Source organism: Nuphar pumila, chromosome 2 (genome assembly GCF_984573655.1).
Source record: "Nuphar pumila chromosome 2, dmNupPumi1.hap1.1, whole genome shotgun sequence".
Lineage (NCBI taxonomy): Eukaryota > Viridiplantae > Streptophyta > Magnoliopsida > Nymphaeales > Nymphaeaceae > Nuphar > Nuphar pumila.
Window position 1 is genome coordinate 93669743 of NC_143250.1, and position 24713 is coordinate 93694455.

At 36.9% G+C, this 24713-nt stretch overlaps 1 protein-coding gene across 4 annotated transcripts in view; it reads right to left on the reverse strand.

Annotated features, from left to right (window-relative positions):
• LOC149846167 (phospholipase D zeta 1-like) overlaps window positions 1-24713 on the reverse strand; it is a 170830-nt gene that overhangs the window by 102404 nt on the left and 43713 nt on the right. For 2 of the 4 annotated variants that reach the window (XR_016430259.1, XM_089996218.1), the window contains exons 7-12: window positions 23592-23834; window positions 23390-23506; window positions 22336-22475; window positions 22061-22267; window positions 21763-21919; window positions 21161-21676 (exon numbers count right to left, since the gene is read on the reverse strand). Coding sequence is in view for 3 of the 4 variants with exons in the window: in XM_089996218.1 (XP_089852344.1) it covers window positions 21161-21676; window positions 21763-21919; window positions 22061-22267; window positions 22336-22475; window positions 23390-23506; window positions 23592-23834 (1380 nt within the window). In the remaining variant the exon portion in view is untranslated. The remainder of the gene's footprint in view (window positions 1-21160; window positions 21677-21762; window positions 21920-22060; window positions 22268-22335; window positions 22476-23389; window positions 23507-23591; window positions 23835-24713) is intronic. The other 2 variants (XM_089996220.1, XM_089996219.1) reach the window with 1 other exon arrangement.

Sequence of the window (24713 nt, forward strand, 5' to 3'; positions counted from 1 at the left end):
GGTACGACACCAATCTCCAAAGCACCCTACAGGATGGCGCCAGCTGAGCTTGAGGAGCTGAAGAAGCAGTTGCAGGAGTTGTTGGATCAGGGATTCATTCGCCCCAGCGTTTCTCCTTGGGGAGCTCCTGTGCTCTTCGTGAAGAAGAAGGACGGGACCTTGTGGTTGTGTATCGACTATCGAATGCTCAACCAGGCCACAATAAAAAACAAGTACCCATTGTCGCGTATCGAAGACTTGTTCGATCAGTTGCAGAAGGCCAAGGTTTTCTCGAAAATCGATCTTAGGTCTGGATATCATCAGCTCAGAATTAGGAATGAGGATATTCCTAAGACGGCCTTTCGGACGAGATACGGACATTACGAGTTCACAGTCATGCCGTTCGGACTGACCAATGCCCCCGTAGCTTTCATGGACTTGATGAATAGGGTGTTCAAGCCATTTTTGGACACCTTCGTGATCGTGTTCATCGACGACATCTTGGTGTACTCAGAAAGTCGAGAGCAACATCGAGAGCACCTAACCGTTGTGTTAGAAACCTTGCGAAAGAAACGGTTGTATGCCAAGTTCTCTAAATGTGAATTCTGGCTCGAGGAAGTCATGTTTTTGGGACACGTTATTTCTAAGGAGGGAGTGTCCGTGGACCCTGCAAAGGTGGAGGCTGTACTTGGTTGGCAGCAACCAAAGAACGCGCGTGATATCAAAAGTTTCCTTGGACTAGCGGGTTACTACAGAAGATACATTCAGGATTTTTCTAAAATTGTGTTACCCCTGACAAGGTTACTAAAGAAAGAGGCTAAATTCTTATGGGACGAGAAGTGCGAGGCGAGTTTTCAATCAATGAAGAAGCGACTTACTAGTGCTCCTATTTTGACCTTACCTTCTGGTAAGGGCGGGTTCGTGATTTATACCGATGCCTCTGGGTCAGGCCTAGGGGCCGTGCTGATGCAGAATGGGAAGGTGATCGCTTACGCTTCTCGACAACTTAAAATTCATGAGAAGAACTACCCAACTCACGATTTAGAGTTAGCTGCGGTGGTGTTCGCACTGAAGATATGGCGACATTACTTGTATGGGGAGCAGTTTGAAGCATTCACCGATCATAAGAGCCTTAAGTACCTATTTTCACAGAAGGAATTGAATATGAGACAACGGCGTTGGCTTGAATTCCTCAAGCATGTAGGATGGGACGGCGGTTAAGAAACCCCCGTCGTACCCATCCGATCTTCACGGTTCATCAAGGGAGAGGATGGATGGTACAAAGACTCCGATGGACAGGTTGTTAACAACCACCCCACGAGCAAAAGACTCGGTTTTCCCCAGTCATCGGAGTTAGGGGAATTGGGATTTCCATAAATTATCCTAGGTGGTAACTCCCAGGCACTTCTGCAGAAGTTGGATGCATCCATGGGCCACGAATGCATTTGGGGATTTATTCTCTTGGTCACTGACCGTCCCCTTAGGAGCGGACTCAGTCAGCCATCCGGGTTAATGAAAACACCTGACATAATAAACCCCCGGATCGGTCTCGGCTGTTTCTACGTTTCGCGTCTGTGCGTACCCACAGGCCAGTTAATATCAGAACTTAAAGAATATATTCAGGAATAGATATAGATGACTGAGGCTTACACTGCTTCTCTTTGCACTTATTACATTTGCTAGAATAGACTACAACTGCTTTAATTGCTTAAATATCATAACTGCTTATCTCATGAATGTCCTGTTTTATTTTCATTCTACTTATCTGTTCGTGCACCTACTGGTTTGTTATGAAGCTGACCCATTTCATGGGCAGGTAAGGAGTAGGACTTCACTGGCGGCCGATGGCGTGGTGCAACGTGGATCAAGATTCATTTTCTTTCTGCTGGCGGCTTGGCTCTGGGACTTTTTGGAGTTTTTCTTAGATTTATTGAACTTTGGAATAAAAGGCTCATTTTGTAATAAACTGCAGATTTTAATCGATTGCCTTATTTCTTAAATTTCTTTAAGATGTTGTACGTGTGAATGATGGTTTTTCAGCTAACGTACCCAGGATTGTTGACTTGTGTTCCTTTCTAAATGTCTTCCGCTGTTGTTTTTAAATATTAAACTTTAAATCTTTGAAAGGTTTTTCGATAAGGTTTTCGAAATCACAAGTCGAAATTTTGGGGCGTTACAAAAAGAAAGCCATAGGGTCTGATTTTATCCCAACCCTGCACTAGACATGTGAATCTTGCTTCCACATAATGGACCTCTCACATGCCCTTTTCCAAGTAAAACAGAAGGGTTCAATGCTCCTACTTACAGGGATTAACATAACATATAGTATTTTAACTAGCTTGGTGGAACGAAAATATCCATGTTACATGGTCCAAATCTAGCAGATAAAAAATATAGATCAATCTAATCTTCCAGACTCAGCGAGCAAAATTTAGAGTGAGCAAATTTCATACCAAATCCGGTTTTCAGTTTGTACGCATAAAAATCATAAATCATTATTATCCATCTCTTCCCTGACAGCCGTTGACAACAAAGCATAAAACTACAGCCTTCTCAAAACAATAGAATATGCAAGATCAAAACACAGATCAAGTAATCTATATTATGCATACCAGTCAGCCAACTTAGATCATTACCGTATATATATATATACAACTACGCAGGATGATAAAATAACACGCCCCTTCTTAGAACTGGCAGTACAGAACTACGAATCACAAACTCATACCAATTGAACTGGTCTATAAAAAAAAACTGAATGTAGTCGAACCAACAAGGATTTTGGCTCATCCATAACATATTGTCCAGCACTCTCCAATGGGGTGAGCAAAGGATAAAGGAATTGGGGTTCAAAAATCCAATATATGCAAAAGAAAAGCCCTCTTTACGATAACCAGTAACCCCACCGAACCAAGGTTCTGCACAGACTTAGTCCACTCAACAGTACAATCGACCCTACTCCCCTGGGTTTAATAAGCCACCGAACCCTTTTTTTCTGTTTCCATCCAAAGAAAAAGAGCACAAAAATCGAACCGGGGTTCGATTGCTCATTTATTTCCATGAGAGGGGACCCGTACCTCTTATGGTGGTTTCCGGTGGCCTGAGACAAACGTCGCAGAGGGGTGTAGACTGGTGACACTCCTTCCAACTGCCGTGAAAGGAGATGCTCGAGGGGCCCTTGACGCCTGCGGATGGCCGGTACTGGGCTCCTTCCTCCGGCGTGCGCACACACAGCGAAAGAGAGAGAGAGAGAGAGAGAGAGAGAGAGAGAGATGAACCAAACGGGGGAAAAGACTCGTTTGGGACCTCCTTTTGAAGAGGAAGGCCCGGCAAAATCGGAGCCCCCTTCCCTCCAGCGGCTGCGTTTCCAGCCTCCGCCCTTTCCTTCCTGCGATTTCGGTTAGGGTTCTCTCTCAGAACCCTAACCCCCTTCCTTTTTTTTTTTGTTCAGATATATCGGGCAACCCTTATCGGGTTGCCCCTTACTCTTATAAGCCCTGTTACACAGGGCTCGGCTCGGGTCCGGACCCGAGACCCGCAAGTCAAATCCCAATGATATGGATCCACAGTTGGATCCAAATGGATCCAACTGGGGATCCCCAGATTAACCTTATAAAAAAAATTTTATTTTATTATTTTTATTTCCTTTTTTGTTGACACTATTTATAACTGCTTGCCCCTTTATGGGTCCTAGATCCGAAATGTGGATCTAGGCCCAAATTGCCTATTTTATTTTTTTGAAATATTTTGTAAGATAAACAAAAAATTTAGTAGCAACATTTTTCGGTTTTTACATAGAAAACCTTGACAATATTTCAAAAAAACAATTTGTCCCAAAAGTGAGTTATTCCCAAATTGGATTTAAACATTTTTTCAGTCTCTCAAATTTCTGACTACGGTTGGAAAGTATTCTTCTCATCTAAAGGCTTGTTGGGTGCAGGATCTCCAGTCAGGGAAGATGATTGGGCAAGGTCATAGAAAAGGAGACCTTTACTACATGGATTTCCTATGTTTGCCCAAAAACTCATTTTGTAATCATGTCAAAGACATTAATCTGGATCTTTGGCATAAAAGATTAGGACATCCAAGTATATCCAAATTATCTCTTTTTCCATTTTTAGAAAAATTTTGTAAAGATAAAAATTTTGTATGTTAAGATTGTATACTTGAAAAAATGCAAATGATACCTTTTGGTTCTAGAACCTCTCTGTTACACGAAATTTTTGAATTAGTGCATTCAAATGTATGGGGTCTCGCTCCAGTTATGTCAAAAGGTGGTTATTCCTATTATGTTATATTTATAGATGATTTTAGTAGACACACTTGGATTTATTTTCTAAAACTCAAATTCGAAGTTTTCGCATGTTTTAAAAACTTTTATAATCTTGTTAAAAATCAATTTAAAACAAACATTAAAGTCTTCTACTCCGAGTCTGGGGGAGAGTTTCTTTTAAATGAATTTCAACTATATCTAAAAAATCATGAAATTTTTCATCGAAAATCATGTCCTAGAACCCCCCAATAAAATGGGATTTCTGAAAAAAAAAAACATCGTATATCATTGAAACTACTAGAACTCTGCTTATTTCAAAAGAAATTTCAAAACAATTTTGGGCCAAAGCCGCCCTAACCGCAATATATCTAATAAATAGAATGCCTTCTCAAACATTGGAAAACAAATCTCCTATTGAAAAACTCTTTAAAATTCCTCCTTATTTAAAAAGACTAAAGGTATTTGGTTGTAAATGCTTTGTGATTCTTGAGAAATATAACAAACTCTCCCAAAGCCATAAAATGTGTCTTTCTTGGATATACCGATAATAAAAAAGGATATTGTTGTTATGATCAAACAAATGATAAACTTTACGTTTCTAGAAACATTACTTTTTTGGAAAATAACAATGGATTTTATTATGAAATTCCTAAGGAAGAATCCGGGTATGCTTTCTTATTTGATTTGCTACCCAAATCATATAATGAAATTGTTGATATTGAAAATCTTGAGTCTATTAATGACTCAAGTAGGGATCCAACCCAAAATCTTCTTCAATGCTCCAGAAGGGATAATGGGGAACATCCATGTGCTCTTGAAAGATATAATCAACTAACAAATACTGAAGAAACCAGTGTTAGAAGATCGAAAAGAACTCATAGGCCTCCAAATAGGTTTGTCTCATACGAATCCTTCTTCCCAAACTATAGGGCTTGTCTTTTAGCCATTCATTCCTATCATGAACCTTCCAACTACAATTAAGCTAAAAACATAAAAGAATGGGTTGAAGCTATGAAATTAGAATTAGATGCCTTAAACAAGGCTCATACTTTGGCAATTCAATCCCCGCCTCTAGGAAAGAAGACAATAGGGTGTAGATGGGTTTTTAAAATTAAAAAAAAAAATGATGGGTCTCTCGAAAGATATAAAACAAGGCTAGTTGCAAAAGGATACTCTCAAGAATATGGTATAGATTACGAAGAGGCCTTTGCCCCAGTTGCTCGTATGACTACAGTTAGGGCTCTAGTTGCAGTAGCATTCATCAGAAAATGACCTATATATCAGCTAGATGTTAAGAATGCATTCTTAAATGGAAACTTAAACGAAGAAGTATACATGGATCTCCCCTGGTCAGACTATTGAAAATGGCATGGTCTTTCGCCTTCAAAAGGCTCTATATGGGCTTAAACAAGCCCCCAAAGCATGGTATGATCGATTTAGTGGTGTTAAAATGTAAATTGTAATATATATATATATATATATATTATTTAATATTATTATATTTTCTATTATTATTTTCTTTTTCTATTTTTCTTTATTTTCTTTTTTAGCATCTAGTTCAATAGAAACTAGATATTTGATCCAATCAAGTTCTTGTTGGAACTTGACTGTGCAAATAGCTGTTGGACTGTAGTCCAACAGCTATAATAAATGCTGTTGGACTATAGTCCAACAGCTATAATAATAAATGTTGTTGGACTGTAGTCCAACAACTATATTAAGAGACGTTGGAATCCAACGTCTCTTTTGGAGAGCTCAAAATGAGCTCTCCTCTCTCTTCCACTTTTTGTATATATAGGGGTGAACCCCTTCAATGTAAATAACCATGCTTCTTAAGCATTTTGTTCATGAATAAAGTATTATTTATTTTTCAAGTGTTCTTCCTTTTATACCCTTTCAAGGGTCATGCTTGTAGTGTCTCCAATAGACACTTGTTTGTGAGTTATTTGTGCATTTGTTGAAGACCACCATTTCATTACATGGTATCAATGTCCAAAGTTAAAAAGAAGAGAAGAAAAAAGAGTTGCATCTGTTAAATCTGAGTCAAAAGATCAAGATGCACCTGTGTATATGGCTCAACTGATGGAAATCCTTCAACCTCTTCTCAAAGGGGTATCCTCCTCAACCGAAGCCTCAACTGGAGCGGCAGTTGCATCTTTCTCCGGTCCAGGTAACTTTCCTTGGCTTTTAGATTCTGGTGTTTCTTTTCATATGACCCCAAATGTTAATAGTCTATCCGAATGTCTTAAAAATAACTCAAGTGTGTCAAAGGTTTTTACAGCCGATGGCACATCTCTTGAAGTAAAAGGAATATGATGTTTTAAAAATCTTCAAAAATCAAAAAGATTTTTTATCCCAGAAGTTAGATATATCCCTAAACTTAATTTGAATCTCTTATCTGTCTCGCAAATATCTGATTATGGATGTAATAACTCCTTCTCTTCTCATGGTTGTTGGGTACAGGATCGTCAGTCAGGGAAGCTGATTGGGGAAGGCCATAGAGAAGGAGGACTTTATTACATGGACTTTTTGGAATTACCCAAGAATGCATTTTGTTATAATATTCAGAAATTAGAATTGAATTTATGGCACAAAAGGCTTGGCCATCCTCATATGTCTAAAATTCAATATTTTCCAAGTTTGGAAAAATTTTGTAATTCTGAAAATTTTTCTTGTAAAGACTGCATTCTTGGCAAAATGAAAAGGTTACCATTTCTTAGTAGAACTTTTGTTTCCTCACGACCACTTGAGTTAATACATTCGGATGTTTGGGGCCCCACACCAGTTATTTCCAAAGGTGGTTATACATATTATGTCATTTTTGTTGATGACTTTTCTAGACATACTTGGATTTATTTTCTTAAACATAAATCTGATGTCTTTGCTAACTTCCAAATATTTCATAAAATGGTTAAAAATAAGTTTCAAAATGATATTTCTGTTTTTCGCACTGATTCAGGGGGAGAATTTATGTCCAACGAATTCAAAGACTATCTCAATTTACATGGTATTACACATCAAAGATCATGTCCACACACTCCACAACAGAATGGCCTAGCCGAACGCAAACATCGGCACATTATGGAAACTACTAGGACATTGCTAATTGCAAATCAAGTTCCAAAAAGTTTTTGGGCTGAAACGGTCCTAACTGCCACCTACCTCATTAATAGGATGCCATCTTCCTCATTAAAGAATACAACTCCAATAGAAAAGCTTGTTAATTTAACTCCAGATTATTCTAGATTAAGAGTCTTTGGATGCAAATGTTTTGTTTTCACCAACAGAAATGACAAACTCCCTCCTCGTGCAATCCCATGTGCCTTTTTAGGATATGCTGATAATCAAAAAGGCTACAGGTGTTTCGATTTTCAAAATGACAAATTATATGTGTCAAGAAATGTATCTTTTTTGGAAAAAGAAAGCTTCTTTGAATTTGAAAAATCCAAGGATGTCACTGAATACTCGTTTTTAATTGATCCAACTTCAAAATCCAATGAATGTGATGTTGGATGTGACCTAGACAATGATCAAAGTCCTATTGTTGTTGAAAATGATGATAATGAAGAGCAAATCCATAGGGATGTTAGTCTACAATATTCAAGACGTAGAGAGCAAAATCTTCCATGTGCATTATAAAAATACTCTGAAGTCTCACCTAGAAGAACGTCTAGAATCTCTAAACCTCCAGAAAAATTTGTGTCTTATGAATCTTTTTCACCCACGTATAGGGCCGCCATTACATTAATACAATCATATGTTGAACCATCATCCTATTCTCAAGCAAAAAATCATATAGAATGGATAGAAGCCATGAAAATAGAATTGGATGCACTAGAAAAGGCCAATACTTGGACGATACAAGATATCCCTTCGGGTAAGAAACCTATAGGTTGTAGGTGGGTATACAAAGTCAAAACCAAAAGTGATGGGACCCTGGAAAGATATAAGGCTCGTTTAGTAGCAAAAGGATATGCCCAAGAGTATGACATCGATTATGAAGAAACATTTGCTCATGTGGCCCGTATGACCACTGTTAGAACTTTAATAGCCTTGGCCTCCATTAGAACATGCCCTATCTTTCAATTAGATGTCAAAAATGCTTTCCTGAATGGGAATTTCGTTGAAGAAGTATACATGAAAGTCCCACCTGGTATTAGTATCCCTAAGGGTAAAGCTCTTCGTCTAGAAAAAGCTCTTTATGGTCTTAAACAGGCTCCAAAAGCCTGGTATGACCGATTTAGTCATGTTATGCATGATATTGGTTTTCAACCTTGTTTAACTGACACTGTTTTGTTTGTTAAGAAATCTGATGCAGACATCATTATTCTTCTTCTCTATGTGGACGATATGATCATCACCGGAGGCGACAAACAGGGAGTTGCAAATATCAAATCTCTTCTTAAAACTCACTTTGAAATGACTGACTTAGGTTTATTAAGATATTTTTTAGGCATTGAAGTTGCTTATTCCCCTCGGGGGTATTTGATATCTCAATCTAAATTTGCTCTTGATATCGTTTCCAGGTCTAGAATTACAGATGATAAGAAAGTAGACACTCCAGAAGTTGTCAATGTTAAAATGAAAATTGATGATGGAGAACTTCTTGATGATCCTACTCCTTATAGACAGCTTGTTGGAGCTCTTTCTTATCTTTTCATTACTAGGCCAGATATAACTCATGTGGTTCATACAGTCAGTCAGTTTCAGCATGCTCCCACCTCCGTGCACATGGGAGCGATTTTGCGTATTATTAGATACTTAAAATCCTCTCTTTCACGAGGACTCTTCTTGTCTACTTCATCTTCATTAAATTTAATTGTATATACTGATGCTGTCTGGGGAGGTGATCCCAATAATAGACACTCAACTACTGGTTTTTGTGTGTTCTTAGGTGAAACCTTAATTTCGTGGAGGTGCAAGAAGCAGCATAAAGTCTCTCTTTCCTCCACTGAAGCTGAATACAGAGCCATGGCAACCACCACTATGGAGGTTGTTTGGCTCAGACGATTGCTAGCGGATATGGGAGCTAAAGCAACGCAAGCTTCAAAGATGTGCTGTGACAACAAAAGTGCGATCTACATTGCAAGCAACCAGACATTCCATGAGCGCACTAAACACATTGAGATGGACTGTCACTATGTCAGAGAGGAATACTTACATGGAACCATTGATCTGCCATATGTTACATCAGAATATCAATTAGCAGACTTCTTCACCAAGCCTCTCGCTGCTCCCAGATTTCACTTCCTCTTAGACAAACTTTCGCTCATTGTACCGTAAGTTGAGGGGGAGTGTTAAAATGTAAACTGTAATATATATATATATATATATATATATATATATATATATATATATATATATATATATATATATATATATATATATATATTATTTAATATTATTATATTTTCTTTTATTATTTTCTTTTTCTATTTTTCTTTATTTTTTTTTAGCATCTAGTTCAATAGAAACTAAATATTTGATCCAGTCAAGTTCTTGTTGGAACTTGACTGTGCAAATAGCTGTTGGACTGTAGTCCAACAGCTATAATAAATGTTGTTGGACTATAGTCCAACAGCTATAATAATAAATGTTGTTGGACTGTAGTCCAACAGCTATATTAAGAGACGTTGGAATCCAACGTCTCTTTTGGAGAGCTCAAAATGAGCTCTCCTCTCTCTTCCACTTTTTGTATATATAGGGGTGAACCCCTTCAATGTAAATAACCATGCTTCTTAAGCATTTTGTTCATGAATAAAGTATTATTTATTTTTCAAGTGTTCTTCCTTTTATACCCTTTCAAGGGTCATGCCTGTAGTGTCTCCAATAGACACTTGTTTGTGAGTTATTTGTGCATTTGTTGAAGACCACCATTTCATTACAAGTGGTACTATGTTAAAACTTGGATTTAAATCTTGTTTCACTGACACTACTCTTTTTGTTAGATCTACAGGTACCGCATTGATTATTCTTTTCTTGTACGTTGATGATATGATGACCTTGATTTTTTGAGATATTTTTTAGGAATTGAAGTAACCTATTTGCCCAGATGATACATTTTATCTCAAATCAAGTTTGCAACTGATATTGTTGAGCGTTCGGGAATCACTGACACAAAATTTGCTGATACTCCTGAAGTGATAAATGTCAAAATGATAGCTGAAGATGGAGTGTCATTAGATTATCCAACTCCTTATAGACAACTTATTGAATCATTAAAGTACCTGTCCATTACAAAATCAGATATTGCGCATGTTGTACACACTGTCAGTCAATTTCAACATGCGCCCACGACGGTCCACATGAGTGCAGTATTAAGAATAGTTTGAAAAATTAAGAAAACCATATCTAAAGGGTTATTCTAATCCACTTCCTTAAATTTTATTGCTTATACTAATTCTAACCGGGGAAAGATCCCTATAATCGTTACTCAACTACAGGCTTTTATGTGTTTTTAAGTGATTCCCTCATCTCTTGGCGCTGCAAAAAACAACAAAATGTGTCTTTATCCTCTACGAAAGCCAAATACAGGGCAATGACTACAACAACCATTGAGATCGTGTGGATGAGAGCGCTACTTTCCGATATGGGTGTTGATGTCTCCGAATCTTCAAAACTATATTGTGATAACAAAAACGCCATATATATAGCCAGCAATCATACATTTCATGAGCGAACAAAACACATTGAGATGGATTGTCACTATGTTCACGAAGAATATTTAAAAGGAACTATTACGTTGCCATATGTTCAGTCTGAATTTCAGGTTGCAGACTTCTTCACCAAAGCTCTTCTGCTGCCCAGATTTTTTTATCTTCATAGCAAACTTTCAGTGGTTTCATTGTAAGTTTGAGGGGGAGTGTTAAAATTACATGTATTCGAATACCCGATAAGGGTATTTTAGTCTTTTTGTATTTAGAACAATCTACTAGGGATTAAAATGTAAACTTTTATTTTCCTTTTATTTTTTCTATTTTTATTTGTTTACTGTCATTTTTTTTTACTATTGGGAGGCAGTCCAACCTCCCAACGGTAATAAATATGACCATTGGAAGGCAGTCCAATGTTTGTTGGACCGCCTCCCATTCCTTGAATAGAGGCTCACTCCTCTCTTTAACATAATGCTCTTAGAAGTATTTTGGTGATATTTTATAAAGCTCTCTTCATTTCTATAGGCTTTTATATCTTTCTTGTTATTTTGTATTTCATCTCTTTTGAGATTGTAATTGGTCCATTAGAGACCACGATTAGTGTGTTTGTATAAGCCCTTTGTTGGCATTGTATTTTTCACTCTTGTTTCATTTAAATTCCCCATAAAGTTACGATATGGATCAAACAATACAGTACGATACTTATAACATTGGTACAAATTGCATGATTTGCAACACATTTTACTTGAGCCGTTGACACATTTGGAATGCAAGAAAGTGATTCATTTTCATGTGAAAGTAAATTGTCTTGCATAAACACTAGACCCTAAGGGTGCATTTGATGCACCAAAAAAATAGTCTCCGAGGACCATTTACTCCTTTTTTGTTGGGCCACCTGCCTTAATCAAACTCAAAATTTATTCTCCATGCTTTTTGTGAGGTGGGGGACTATTTTTACCTATCTTTTCCGTAGAGAGAAATAGTCTCCCGACTAATTTTCTCAGTTCATCAAACGTGCCCTAAATTAAATGGGGGATCCAAATTTACAAGTCAATAGAACAAATCCCAACCAAAGGGGCTTTCATGGGATATGAAGTTACAGTTCTCCGCATGTGACTTTGAATTCCATGATTCACTTTCCCACATGAATATTGAAACATGACAAACATAAACTATTAGTGGAGTATTTAACAAGAATAAATGACATTGACAATTTTAAATTACAATGGAGCGCATTGGTTGGTTGGGTTTGCATAGACTCACTCAATGTTGTGAATCTGGCTTTAGTTCTAAAACTGAATCTGCATAACTTAGTCACTAGACGCATAAATGGGTTGGCAGACCTAGCCTGACCCAAGAACCTGTAATGAAGTGTGAAACGAGAGAGGCGAAATCTCCAAGAGTAAGCACGGAAGCACGCACATACACAAGAGGCCACAAATGGGCAAAATAAACCACAAAAAGTGGTCAAACACACAAAGAGGTAAAAAAATATATTTCACTCATAAAATGCTTCATAAGAAGCTTGAAGAATACATGGGGCCATGCCCCTTATTTATACACAGCAAGGGACCCAAGGAGGGGCTCCCATAGGGACGTTGGAGCCCCTCCAACGATCATATTTATGACTGTTGGAGGGGTCCAACGTCTCTATGTGGACCCCTCTCAAACAATAAAAAAGTAAAAAAGTAAAAAAACAAAAAAGGAAAAAGAATAAAAAGAAAAAAGAAAAAGAAGCATATCTAGGATATGCGTGTACAGGTGAAATGACAGAATTACCCCTATCGGGTATTACAAAATAAATATATATATTTATATATGTAGATAGACATATAGACATATATATGATGATATATATGTGTATATGTCATAATCTAAATATATATATATATATATATATATATATATATATGTATACATCATATTTTAACACCCCCCCTCAAACACACGGTGAAATCACCGAGAGTTTGCTAAGGAGAAAGAAGAAGTGAGGCGATGGCAAGGCTTTGCTGAAGAAGTCCGCCAACTGATATTCGGTAGGAACATATGGGAGTTGAATGGTGCCCCGTAAGAACTCATCATGAACATAATGACAGTCCATCTCAATGTGCTTTGTTCGTTCATGAAAGGTGTGATTGCTAGCAATATAGATAGAGCTCTTGTTGTCACAACACAGCTTTGAAGGAGTTGAGAATGAGACACCCATATCTTTAAGCAAGCTTCTTAACCATATAATCTCAGTTGTGGTTGTAATGCCCCGAAATTTTAACCCAAAATTTGAAGATTTTTTTTTTATAACAGCGGAAACATGAAATAATATATGGTTAAGCATTTCAAGACATTACGATGGAGAGAAAACCCAACACATTTATTTCATTCCATTTATCAATGAAAATCATCAGAGTTTTAAATGATATGAACAGTAAAAATTACAATCAACCCAAACAATCAGGATGTCATATACATGTGCATAATGGCAATAAAGATTAAAACACACTTTGTTCTCCCTTTTTTTTTTTCAAAGTAACTAGCACATAATAGTAGTTGATTTACTTAGAGAATATGCATTGCATAAATCAGACGTGCAGTTTCAGAGATTTATTAATGACCCTATATGAAAACATTTCGGAAAGTATGTGGGTTCTTTCCTGTATAATACCAATATACTTCTGTGTACGCGCCCCAATATGTGCAGTAAGAGTAATGTCGTGTAATGAGTGTGTGAGTACTATGAAAATGCGCATAAAATTTAAACACAAAGTGCATGTCCATTTGTTTGTGTACATAAAGTTATAGCCAAGGCTCAATGTACTCACAATTTATAACACATATGCCGTTCAGGTTATACAACAATTAGCAAGGAAATACATAGGGCAATCTCTATTATAACTACCCAGATATACATGTAGATATTGTCCTGCATATGGATAGGCATATACTTGTACAACAGGTTGGCAGGTGTGTACAGGTTATTGTTCTACCAAAGCTAAAAAAATAATCTATCAATCAATCAGTATGTGCATGCTTCTATTCTAACCCACGCAGTAGTCTGGGCATAACAATTTTAGAATATACAGTTATCTATGCCTGAGAAAAATCAGGACACACAAAACACCCGAACATGTAGGCTCCAGTGCAGTGGCATATTCAGTAAAATATGTCACTAGTTGAGTGGTTACGAACAAAAATAAAATAAAGTCTACTACAGGGGATTCAAACGCTCATTCGAGTTCCAGCCACTGTCACACACTTGCTACCAGATTTTCACGACTAAATTGAATAACTGATCAAAATAGTAGTAAGAAGAGAATATGAAATAAAGTAGCACACATTACAAAGTCTGATTGCAGAATTCATATTTCACGAATTTTCACTACTGTGTTAACTCTACTGATGAGGAAAATAACAAAGATAAATCTAGGAAGCAGTATAAGAGACGTCTACGGCAAAACAATTATAGATCAGGGTGGGTGCCAGGCTTCCTATTGAATTAATAGATATTGATTTTGCCCATCCTAATGTATTCATTCTAAACACCAACTTGGACAGGGAAATTTGAAAGGTGACGAAAATCCAAGATTGAGGGTACTAACGATCCAACAGATTTGGGTCTTTCTCTATACGTAGATACATTTGGCATCCCCAAATTTTTTTTGAAAACTCGATTCGGTTGTTGTGACCTACCTATATTGCAGCTCCTGATATCAGAAAGGAATTAATCATAATGTGGCCAAGACAAAGGTGCAAAACACGATAGAGGACAACAAAACCATAGGTAAACAACATAATTAGAAAGAAAAGAAATGACAAAGAGGATAAAGATTGACTTATACCCAACAACACGGATCTATACCCTAAATCCCCAAAACTTTTTATTTGGGAATTCACGGCAGAACCCCAAACCCCCAATTTTTTTTCAAGTTGGGAATTACAGCACGTCCAAAGCCTGCTTGAAACTTAGCAAATATGCAAAATCACAATAAAACCTACATTCTTTTCATGCAAAACCCCTACAACCCACTCGGATTCATGCGATACTCAACAAGAAAAGCTATCATAATCCTACATTGAAGATCCAAACAGGTTATCCAAGATCCCATTTCGAATAAACAATTAAAACAATAAAAAAATAACCTCGAAACAGCTTAACGATTTAAATCTCAAGTTTATTTGTTTGATAAAATTCACAGGTATTACAGTGGTAGTGGCCATCGCACGATATTCTGCTTCGGTAGACGAGAGAGAGACTTTATGCTGCTTCTTACAACTCCATGAGATAAGTGACTCACCAAGAAACACACAATAACCTGTAGTAGAAATACGATCATCGGGGTTACCCCCCCCCCCAATCGGAGTCAGTATATGCAAGTAAAGTAAAAGGTGAAGAAGAGGATAAGAATACTCCCTTAGTTATGGAATTTTTCAAGTATCTGATAATCCTTATTACTGCTGCCATGTGAACAGTAGGAGCAGTCTGAAATTGACTTGCACTATGAACTGCATGTGAAATGTCGGGTCTGGTGATAGACAAATATGTTAGTGATCCAATCAATTGACGATAAGGCGTGGGGTCTGCTAAAGGAGTGCCATCACTAGCTCTCATCTTGGCATTGATCACTTTTGGAGTCTTCACCCTTTTGTCATCTGCCAGCCCAGACCGGGCAATAATGTCAGAGGCAAGCTTCATCTGAGATAGGACATACCCCTTGGGGGAGTATGCAACTTCAATTCCTAAGAAATACCTCAGAAAACCCAGGTCAGACATATCAAAATTTTTCTTAAGAATATTTTTAATAAGGTCAATACCTTTCTTATCATTACATGTGATAATCATATCATCAACATATAGTAACAAAATTGTTATGTATTCATCAGAAGATTTAACAAACAAAGCAGTATCTGTGTACCATGAGGAAAAACCATTATCAAGAACTACTTTGCTAAAAAGATCATACCAAGTTTTTTGTGCTTATTTAAGACTATAGAGAGCTTTGTTCAACTTTAGAATATTTTCTTTCCCAATTTCAAGACCGGGCGGAGGGTCCATAAGAACTTCTTCGCACAGAGTTCCATTTCGGAACACATTTTTAACATCAAGTTGATATATCGGTCATTGCTTGATGGAGGCTAAAGCAATTAAGGTTCGTACACTAGTCATTCTGACTACAGGAGCAAAGGTTTCTTCATAATCAATCTCATATTCTTGGGCGTAGCCTTTTGCAACCAAGCGAGCTTTGTATCTTTCTAGAGACCCATCACATTTGGTTTTGACTTTATATACCCATCTACACCCAATTGCCTTTTTTCCTAATGGTTGAGGAATAATGCTCCAAGTTTGGGCTTTGTTAAGAGCCTCTAATTCGACTTTCATAGCTTCAATCCAATGTGGATGATCTTTAGCTTCCTTGAATGAGGTAGGCTCATGATACGAATGTATTAACATGAGACAAGTCCTATAATTTGGAGAAAATGATTCATAAGACACAAATTTTTGTGGTGGCCTACTAGTACGAGAAGATCTCCTAGGTGGGTTGTTATCAATAGATTCTTCTAAAGAGAAGTCTTGAGAGTATCTGTCAATAGTAGGTTGATGTTCATTTCCTAACCGCCGGGTGTAAACATTTATATCATTAAGGTTTTCATTTTGAGAAACATTATCATGTTGTGGTATATCATTATAATGTAAGATGCCATCACAAGTAGTATCACAACTAATTGCCTCGAGGGACTCAATTCTAGGAGCTAAATCAAATAGAAAAGAATAATCGATGTCTTCCTTGGATGTGTGGATATCGAAACCATTTTGGTCTTCAAGAAAGTTTATATTTCTTGACACATACAGTTTATTGTTTCGAACATCATAGCATTTATAGCCTTTTTTATTCTCACCATAGCCAATGAACACACATTCAAGAGCTTTAGGTGACAATTTTTCTTGTCCTTGACTAAGTACAAAGCATTTGCATCCAAAGATTCTTAGTCTATTAAAATCAGGAATAATTTTAAATAATTTTTCAAAAGGTGAAACATTTTTTAAAGAAGAAGAGGGCATACGATTTATAAGATATGTTGCGGTAAGAAGAGCTTCGGCCCAAAAAATTTTAGGAACATTTTTAGACACAAGAAGAGTTCTTGTGGTTTCGATTAAATGTCTATGTTTCCTTTCTGCAAGACCATTTTTTTTGCGGAGTTTTAGGACAAGATCGTTGGTGCAAAATTTCATTTGTTTTAAAATAATTTTGAAAATCTTTAGACATGTACTCACCTCCAGAGTCAGATCTAAATATGACTATATTGTTTTGAAATTGATTTTGAATAAGAACGTGAAATTCTTTAAAATTAGTGAAGACATCGGATTTATTCTTAATAATGTAAACCCAAGTATATCTAGTAAAGTCATCGATAAAAGAAACATAGTAAGAATAGCCCCATTTAGACATAACGGGTCTCGGTCCCCATACATCGGAATGCACAAGTTCAAAAGGCCTTTTTGACACGAAATTACTATGTGAATATGGAAGAGAATGAATTTTGCCAAGAATACAATCATTGCATGTAAATGTATTTGTATTACAAAATTTTTCCAAAAATGGAAAGAGGTACAACTTGGAAATACTAGGGTGTCCAAGCCTCTTATGCCAAGTCTCAATATCTTTAGATTGAACATTATTATAAAATGATTTGGATGGCAAAGACAAAAAATCCATATAATAAAGGTCCCCTCTTCTATGGCCTTGCCCAATCCGCTTCCCGCACCGGAGATCCTGCACATAACAATGGGTTGGTGAAAAAGAGACATTCCACTCAAAATCGGTAATTTGAGAAACGGGAAAAAGATTTAGATTAAGTTTTGGAATAATTCGGATTTTGGGAACAAAAAATTCTTTGTTTTGGTCATAAATTTTCTCAAGATTTCCAATGCCTTAACATTCAAGGATGTTCCATCGGAGGTGGATACATATGATTTAAATTTATTGAGACTTGGTTTTGACAAAAGTGATGCATTTGGAGTCATATGGAAGGAGGCACCCGAGTCAAGAATCCAAGAAGTCATACCTGGAAAGGAGGAGATGGCGGCACCGAAAGTGAAAGGTGAAGAGGATGATGTAGAGGAGTTCATCTTTATAAATTGTTGAAGGGTTTCGGTTAGATGAGCGATGGACTCCTTTATGTCTCCATCCTTCTTTGAGTCTTCATTGATGATTGAAGGAGTTTCACCCACGGAAGCCACCTTCTTTTTGAATTTAGGACAATCCGGACGAATATGGACCGGTTCATTACAATTATGACAAATGATTTTTCTTCCTCCACCCACATTATTCTTCCAAAAATGTGGTGGTTTATATGATCTAACATTGTTGTCGGGTCTAGACACGGCATGTACTTCATCAACATCTCTTTTCAAGGCCAAACGAGTTTCTTCTTGACATAAGTCAGCCAAAATATCACTTAGAGGAGTAGAGGCCCTATGAAGAAGGGATCCTCTAAGTTGCTCAAATTCGGGACGAAGCCCATGAATAAATTGAAAGAACCTTTTTTTTCATTTGCTCTTATCTCATGGCAATAGCACTTCCTTCCTATTGCGGTTCGAGAAGGACAAGCTCATCCCATAAAGAGGATAGAGCACTATAGTAATCCCTAATACTCATATCACCTTGCTTAGTAGCTCTTACCTTTTCTTGTAGAAAAAAATGCCTAGCAAGGTCTCTTTGAGTGTACATGCCTTTCATAAAAGACCAAGCTTCATTAGCCTTCTTGAATTTTGCAAGATTTGCACAAATCTTTAATTCGACATTATTCATGAACCATGCTAGAATTTTAGCATGCTCACTTTCCCAATCTTCTATTTTAGAAGAGTAATCAAGAATAGCCTTCTCTTTTTCTTCTTCATTCAATGCTTTTTCCTCATCTCCTTCAAACTTAATTAACTTCAATTGTGGTTCCGGAATGGTTCCACATACATAACCCCAAAGTTTTTTACCTTTGAGATTATTTTCCATAGCGGACGCCCACATGCGGTAATTGGTCCCATCCAATTTGAATGAGAGATCAATTTTTACATCTTTGTTAGCCATTTCAAGAAAAAGAATTTTGAGACAAGAGAGAAGAGAGATATTACTTGTCAAGAGAAGATCCAATGAAGCCTTCACAACCAATGCTCTGATACCATGTAATGAAGTGTGAAACGAGAGAGGTGAAATCTCCAAGAGTAAGCACGGAAGCACGCACATACACAAGAGGCCACAAAAAGTGGTCAAACACACAGAGGTAAAAATATATATTTCACTCATAAAATGCTTCATAAGAAGCTTGAAGAATACATGGGGCCATGCCCTTTATTTATACACAGCAAGGGACCCAAGCAGGGGCTCCCATAGGGACGTTGGAGCCCCTCCAACGGTCATATTTATGACCGTTGGAGGGGTCCAACGTCTCTATGTGGACCCCTCTCAAACAATAAAAAAGTAAAAAAGTAAAAAAACAAAAAAGGAAAAAGAATAAAAAGAAAAAGAAGCATATCTAGGATATGCGTGTACAGGTGAAATGATAGAATTACCCCTATCGGGTATTACAAAATAAATATATATATTTATATATGTAGATAGACATATAGACATATATATGATGATATATATGTGTATATGTCATAATCTAAATATATAGATATATATGTATACATCATATTTTAACAGAACCATCCCAACCCCATCCAATCAACCTGCAGGCCATGTGAGGTAGAAGTAATAGACCATGAATTCAAATGGCCCATTCCCAGCTACCTTATTCTAGAAATAACACATTCCGTTTCAAAGTAGGCAGTAGATGCCCCACCTAACATGGACCCTATCCTGATTATTCTGTTGCCCTCCAACACATATTTTAGACCAAAACCTGAACCAAACCTGATTCAGAATTGGTCAAGCGTATTAGACTTTGGTATCGATGATTTTCAGTATACCCAAACAAGAGGAGAAGATGAGAAGTCAAGCAAGGGGTTCCTCTAAATTTCACGATTCCCAATATGGGAAAAACGTGAGAGCCATCTCTATATATATATATGTGTGTGTGTGTGTGTGTGTGTGTGTGTGTGTGTGTGTGTGAGAGAGAGAGAGAGAATCAGTTACAAACACAAACAAATTACAAAAATACCCTCAAGCTAATTATACATTAAGCATTACACAAAAGAGCAAAGCAGGAATAAATAACAATTACATAAAGAAGCACAATCTAATTCGGATAAATAAAGATCAAGAACCAAGGTCACATCTCAATAAAGAGGACTTAAACCAAAACATGCCTGATCAGAGACATTTCACACAGCCAACCTAAATATGCTTCTAGAAAATGCATAATGCTATCAAATCCAGATTAAATGAGCAAAGAACAAGTCCATTATCTGAAATATGCATGTCAATAAACATGATTGTCTGGAACTCTGGATTCATATATAAACTGATGTTGAACTAAGTTGCTATTAGGGCAATCATGTAATGAACATGTAACCTGATCATTTTACATGCTGAGAAACTGATGAGTATCAGATCACATCCACTCTACCTTGGTACAAAACAAACATAAGAAAATGATTCATGGGATTCCAGATGATATGATTCACTTCCATGTGTAATTCAGTCTGACCTGTGAATGAGAATCCCACTCCCCAAATATGACATACAAGAATGTTCCTTAAAAAAAAGTATGGAAAAAAGTGATTGACAAGACCAAGCACAAGCAGAAAGGAGAAAAGAAAAAAAGGAAATGTGAGAAACCAGTGCAACATGACTGTAAGGTGAGAAAGTTGAAATGAAAAAAATAAAGCTAACGAATATCTTGAATAATCATGGACAGATAATCTTTGAAAGAGATACAGACCTTGATATCAAAATCTTATTTGAACGAAAGGAAGGAAAAATGTGATTGACAAGGCCAAGCACAAGAACAAAGAAGGAAAGAAAAAAGAGAAATATGGGAAACCAGTGCAGCATGACTACAAGGTGAGAAAGTTGAAGAAATCTATTATGATGAAGTGACTTAAAAGAATGCAAAAGAATATATTGAATAATCATGTACTGCTAATTTTGAGATAAAGACTTTGATATCCAGTTTCAACATTTCTAACAGGCTCATCAAAGCCCAATAGGACAATAAAGTAATTCAACAGAAGATGAATAAATGAACTAAAAAGTGCACTATTTCATGTCCTGGGAAACTGTGTCAAAAAACATAATTAATCAAACCCCAATAAAAAACTAACCTGACAGCGACAAGAGGCGCAGGGACCAACTTGTCCAGCTTCGTTTACAGAAATATCCAGCTCACCCCTTTCCTGGGTTTCCCACCACTCATCATTTTGTTGTGTTGATGTATCCATGTAGATTGGCCCATGAAAATGCTTTGTCTCATGATCATCAACAAAAGCTTCCATCTGCATATCTGGAACAGGATGCTCGAACTTTAACCTCTTGTGCGAGAAGGCATGGTTCCAACTTGATTCCTTTTTGTTGTCAGTGAGATTGTGATTCATGTCTAATTCATTTGCTTTTATGTGTATGCTGGGGACTTCTTTTCCATCAGCCTCCTGTGGTAAAAGCAATGGGATGTCCTGCGATGAAGATCGGGAGGTAAAGGAATCCTGACGTTTAAATTCAGGATTCCCATCTTGTTTGCTTTTAATATCTATTGAATTGCTTTTACCCATGTAATGTGGAATAACCATGTGATGCTGTGGCATAAGTAGAGGAATTGCTTGCTCATTTGGTGCTTTATTTCTCTATAAGAACGTAAATCATGTCCAACATAAGAGATATATTCAAATCTATCTATAAATTTAACCAATTCAGGAGAAAAAATGAAAACCTTAGCATAGTTCCAACGCTGAACAAAATGCCTTGCCACATCACGACAAGGGGGGCCCCAGAGAGCACAGTGAACATCATGCCATGGCATTCGAGGATATTTTCCACGGTCCAATTCATCTTTCATTGTATCTTCCCAAGAGTTTGGCTCAGACTCTCTATATTCAGGGTAGATAGATGATATAACAAAAGAAAATAAATGCAGTAAGTAAAAAATTTATTGTTAATGGGCATCCATCAAAGAACTTATTGCTATGGAAATACATTAGCAAGTGTTTTTCAGAATATAATGATGTTACCTGGGATTGTAGTAGTCTTTTCCAGGCCATATTAGAGAAGGAAAATCACCTACATTATGTTCAGGATTATCATAACGACCAAAACACAGGTCCAAACCACCTATATAGCAGACTTCATTGTCCACAATCACAATTTTTTCATGATGAGACCTGTCAAAGAAGAGCGTTATACAAGCTCGTGAAGCAGAAGAGTGGAATTGATAAAACCTGCAAAATTGCTAACAATGTCTCATTTGAAAATTAAAGAAATAAATGTTAAAAATATCAAATCATACCACAGATAAACACCAGTTGAAAAATGATCAGGGTAACGCAGGACTTTCACATTCTCATGGATGTCAAGTAGTCGGCGCTTACTGTATACACTGTTAATCTTCAAAGCAAGTGCAACTTCTTTGTATAAAAGTATATAGATCTGTACATTGCAATCCATGCAGATGAGGTCAGGACATAGTTCACGATTATCCAAACAGCAGTAGTATACTGGTTATCAAATATGGTGACTTTGAACATTGTAACCACCTCAGCATTCACAGCATATCAACTGTCATGAAATGGTACGAAACCCAAAACACAACTAAACATAACATAGATAAAATCCAAATGCTTTATAAAGATGTATTTTGGCTAGATACAATAAGCCATGCAAATACAAGAGAAGAAACAAGATATACGAAGCTAAATATTTTATTGATGTGACATAAACACAAAAAATATACAAGAAAAACCCCACTGCAATACTCATGCACACACACTTAATATACATCCATCCTCTCACTTAAACACACACATACACACCCTTTATATGAGTGAGAGAGAGAGAGAAAAGAAAAGGATTAGCCGTTAAGCATTGTCCTAACGACTAGCTTGGCCAAAACAGTTTGACCAAAAATAAAAATTACAAAAAATATTATTCATTAAATAATGGCTAAAAAATAAACATACAAATACAAATTAGAAAATACCTATTCTAACCTTACAAGTATACATTTAGGTATACTTAATCTTTAGGAAAAAATGAAAAGATGGTCATCACAATTTGATCAAGTTATTGACTTTCTTGCGAACCCAATTTTTAAATATCAACTAATAGGATGTGAATAATCAAAGTCGGTTGGTCCAAACAGTTTTACAAGATTAGTCCTGGTTGACATCATAAAACAACATCTGAAAGATTCAAAAGTAAACACAGTCAAGATGCTCATTGTGAGCCCTCATGGACACAGACCTAGAGGGTATCACTGATGAGAAATGCTATACGGTCTTATACATGATCTGCTTCATTGTCCTATACATGTACATAGAATCAACAAGAATCATGACACTTACCTGAACCCCTTGCTTAGCCTTTGCTTCCAGCAAAACATCAAGCCGAGAGGAGCAGTGAACATTAAAAGGACGGCGTAAGTATAGTTCTGGGCACAGCCACCAATCAGTAATAAAAATCTGCAGAGACCTTTTAGGGTCATCAGTAAACAATATATCTAAATATGAACAGATCAGTGCTAAATTTCATAAAGTAAAAACAGACCTCTGATTTTGCTACTTCAATTGATGATGCAATTGCTTCAAATGCTGCTTGCCCATCAATAAACCACTGAGCTTGACTACCATCTTCAGTCAAACCCCTTGGAGGAGCAAAAGCACCAAACCTGTGAGGATAACACCAGCCCTCAGGAGGTCGTAATCCAGCATCATTAATTGAAGCCACCCAGTCACGGACTTTAGCTTTACTTTTTGTCCTCAACTTTATAGTCCTGTTCCCGCAAGACACCTTTTGAGAGATTGCAATGTTGGTCAGATATTCTTACATCAAAGGAATACATGCATCCATAAAATCATCTTCCATCAATCATTTTAATGCATAACCAAACTATACTCCCTCCCCCTTCTTACACAGACAAGTGCCAACAGAGGCAAATTTTGACCAAAGTGCATAAAAATGTTGTAGCTAAACAAATGTTTCTCATTCAAAACATATAACAGAAATGCAAATTCTTACGTTGCGCAACTAGCTAGGGGGTAAATGTGATTGTCTGAGACTTCCGGAACACTCATGTTTGAACACCAAGGTAGGGTGGGGTTGGCAGCATGAAGGAGGCTTGACCCTGAGGGCTCTACAGGCAAGAGGGGCAATAGACACAGATTCCCTCAATGATGTAATGAATTAAGTGGAAGTACAACAACAAGAGTCACTAAGGGCATACAATAGCACAAATACAAAGTGCACAAGCACAAGTCCACTATGGGACAATACAAAGAGCCAACAAAGGCTAATACAAGAGAGCACAAATGTAAAAATATAAACTTTTATTGATAGAATGCTTAAGCAAAGCATAAACAAAAATGGTGACAAGCAGTCCCTATATATACACAAAATAGCACAAGGCCATTGGGAGCTCCCAACGACTCTATGGTCTATTGACCATAGAGCCCCTATGGCATACCAAAAAGATAAAAATATATTGAAAAAAAAAGATGACTAAACTGTTCCTAATGGACAGTCCTAATTACAAATGTAAAAAGACAAAAAATGCCCTTGATGAGCATTACCTATTACATGACTGTATCTACTTCATATATATATATATATTCTATTTTAACAGCCCCCTCAAACTTACGGTGTGATCATCAAAAGTTTGTTGAGAAGAAA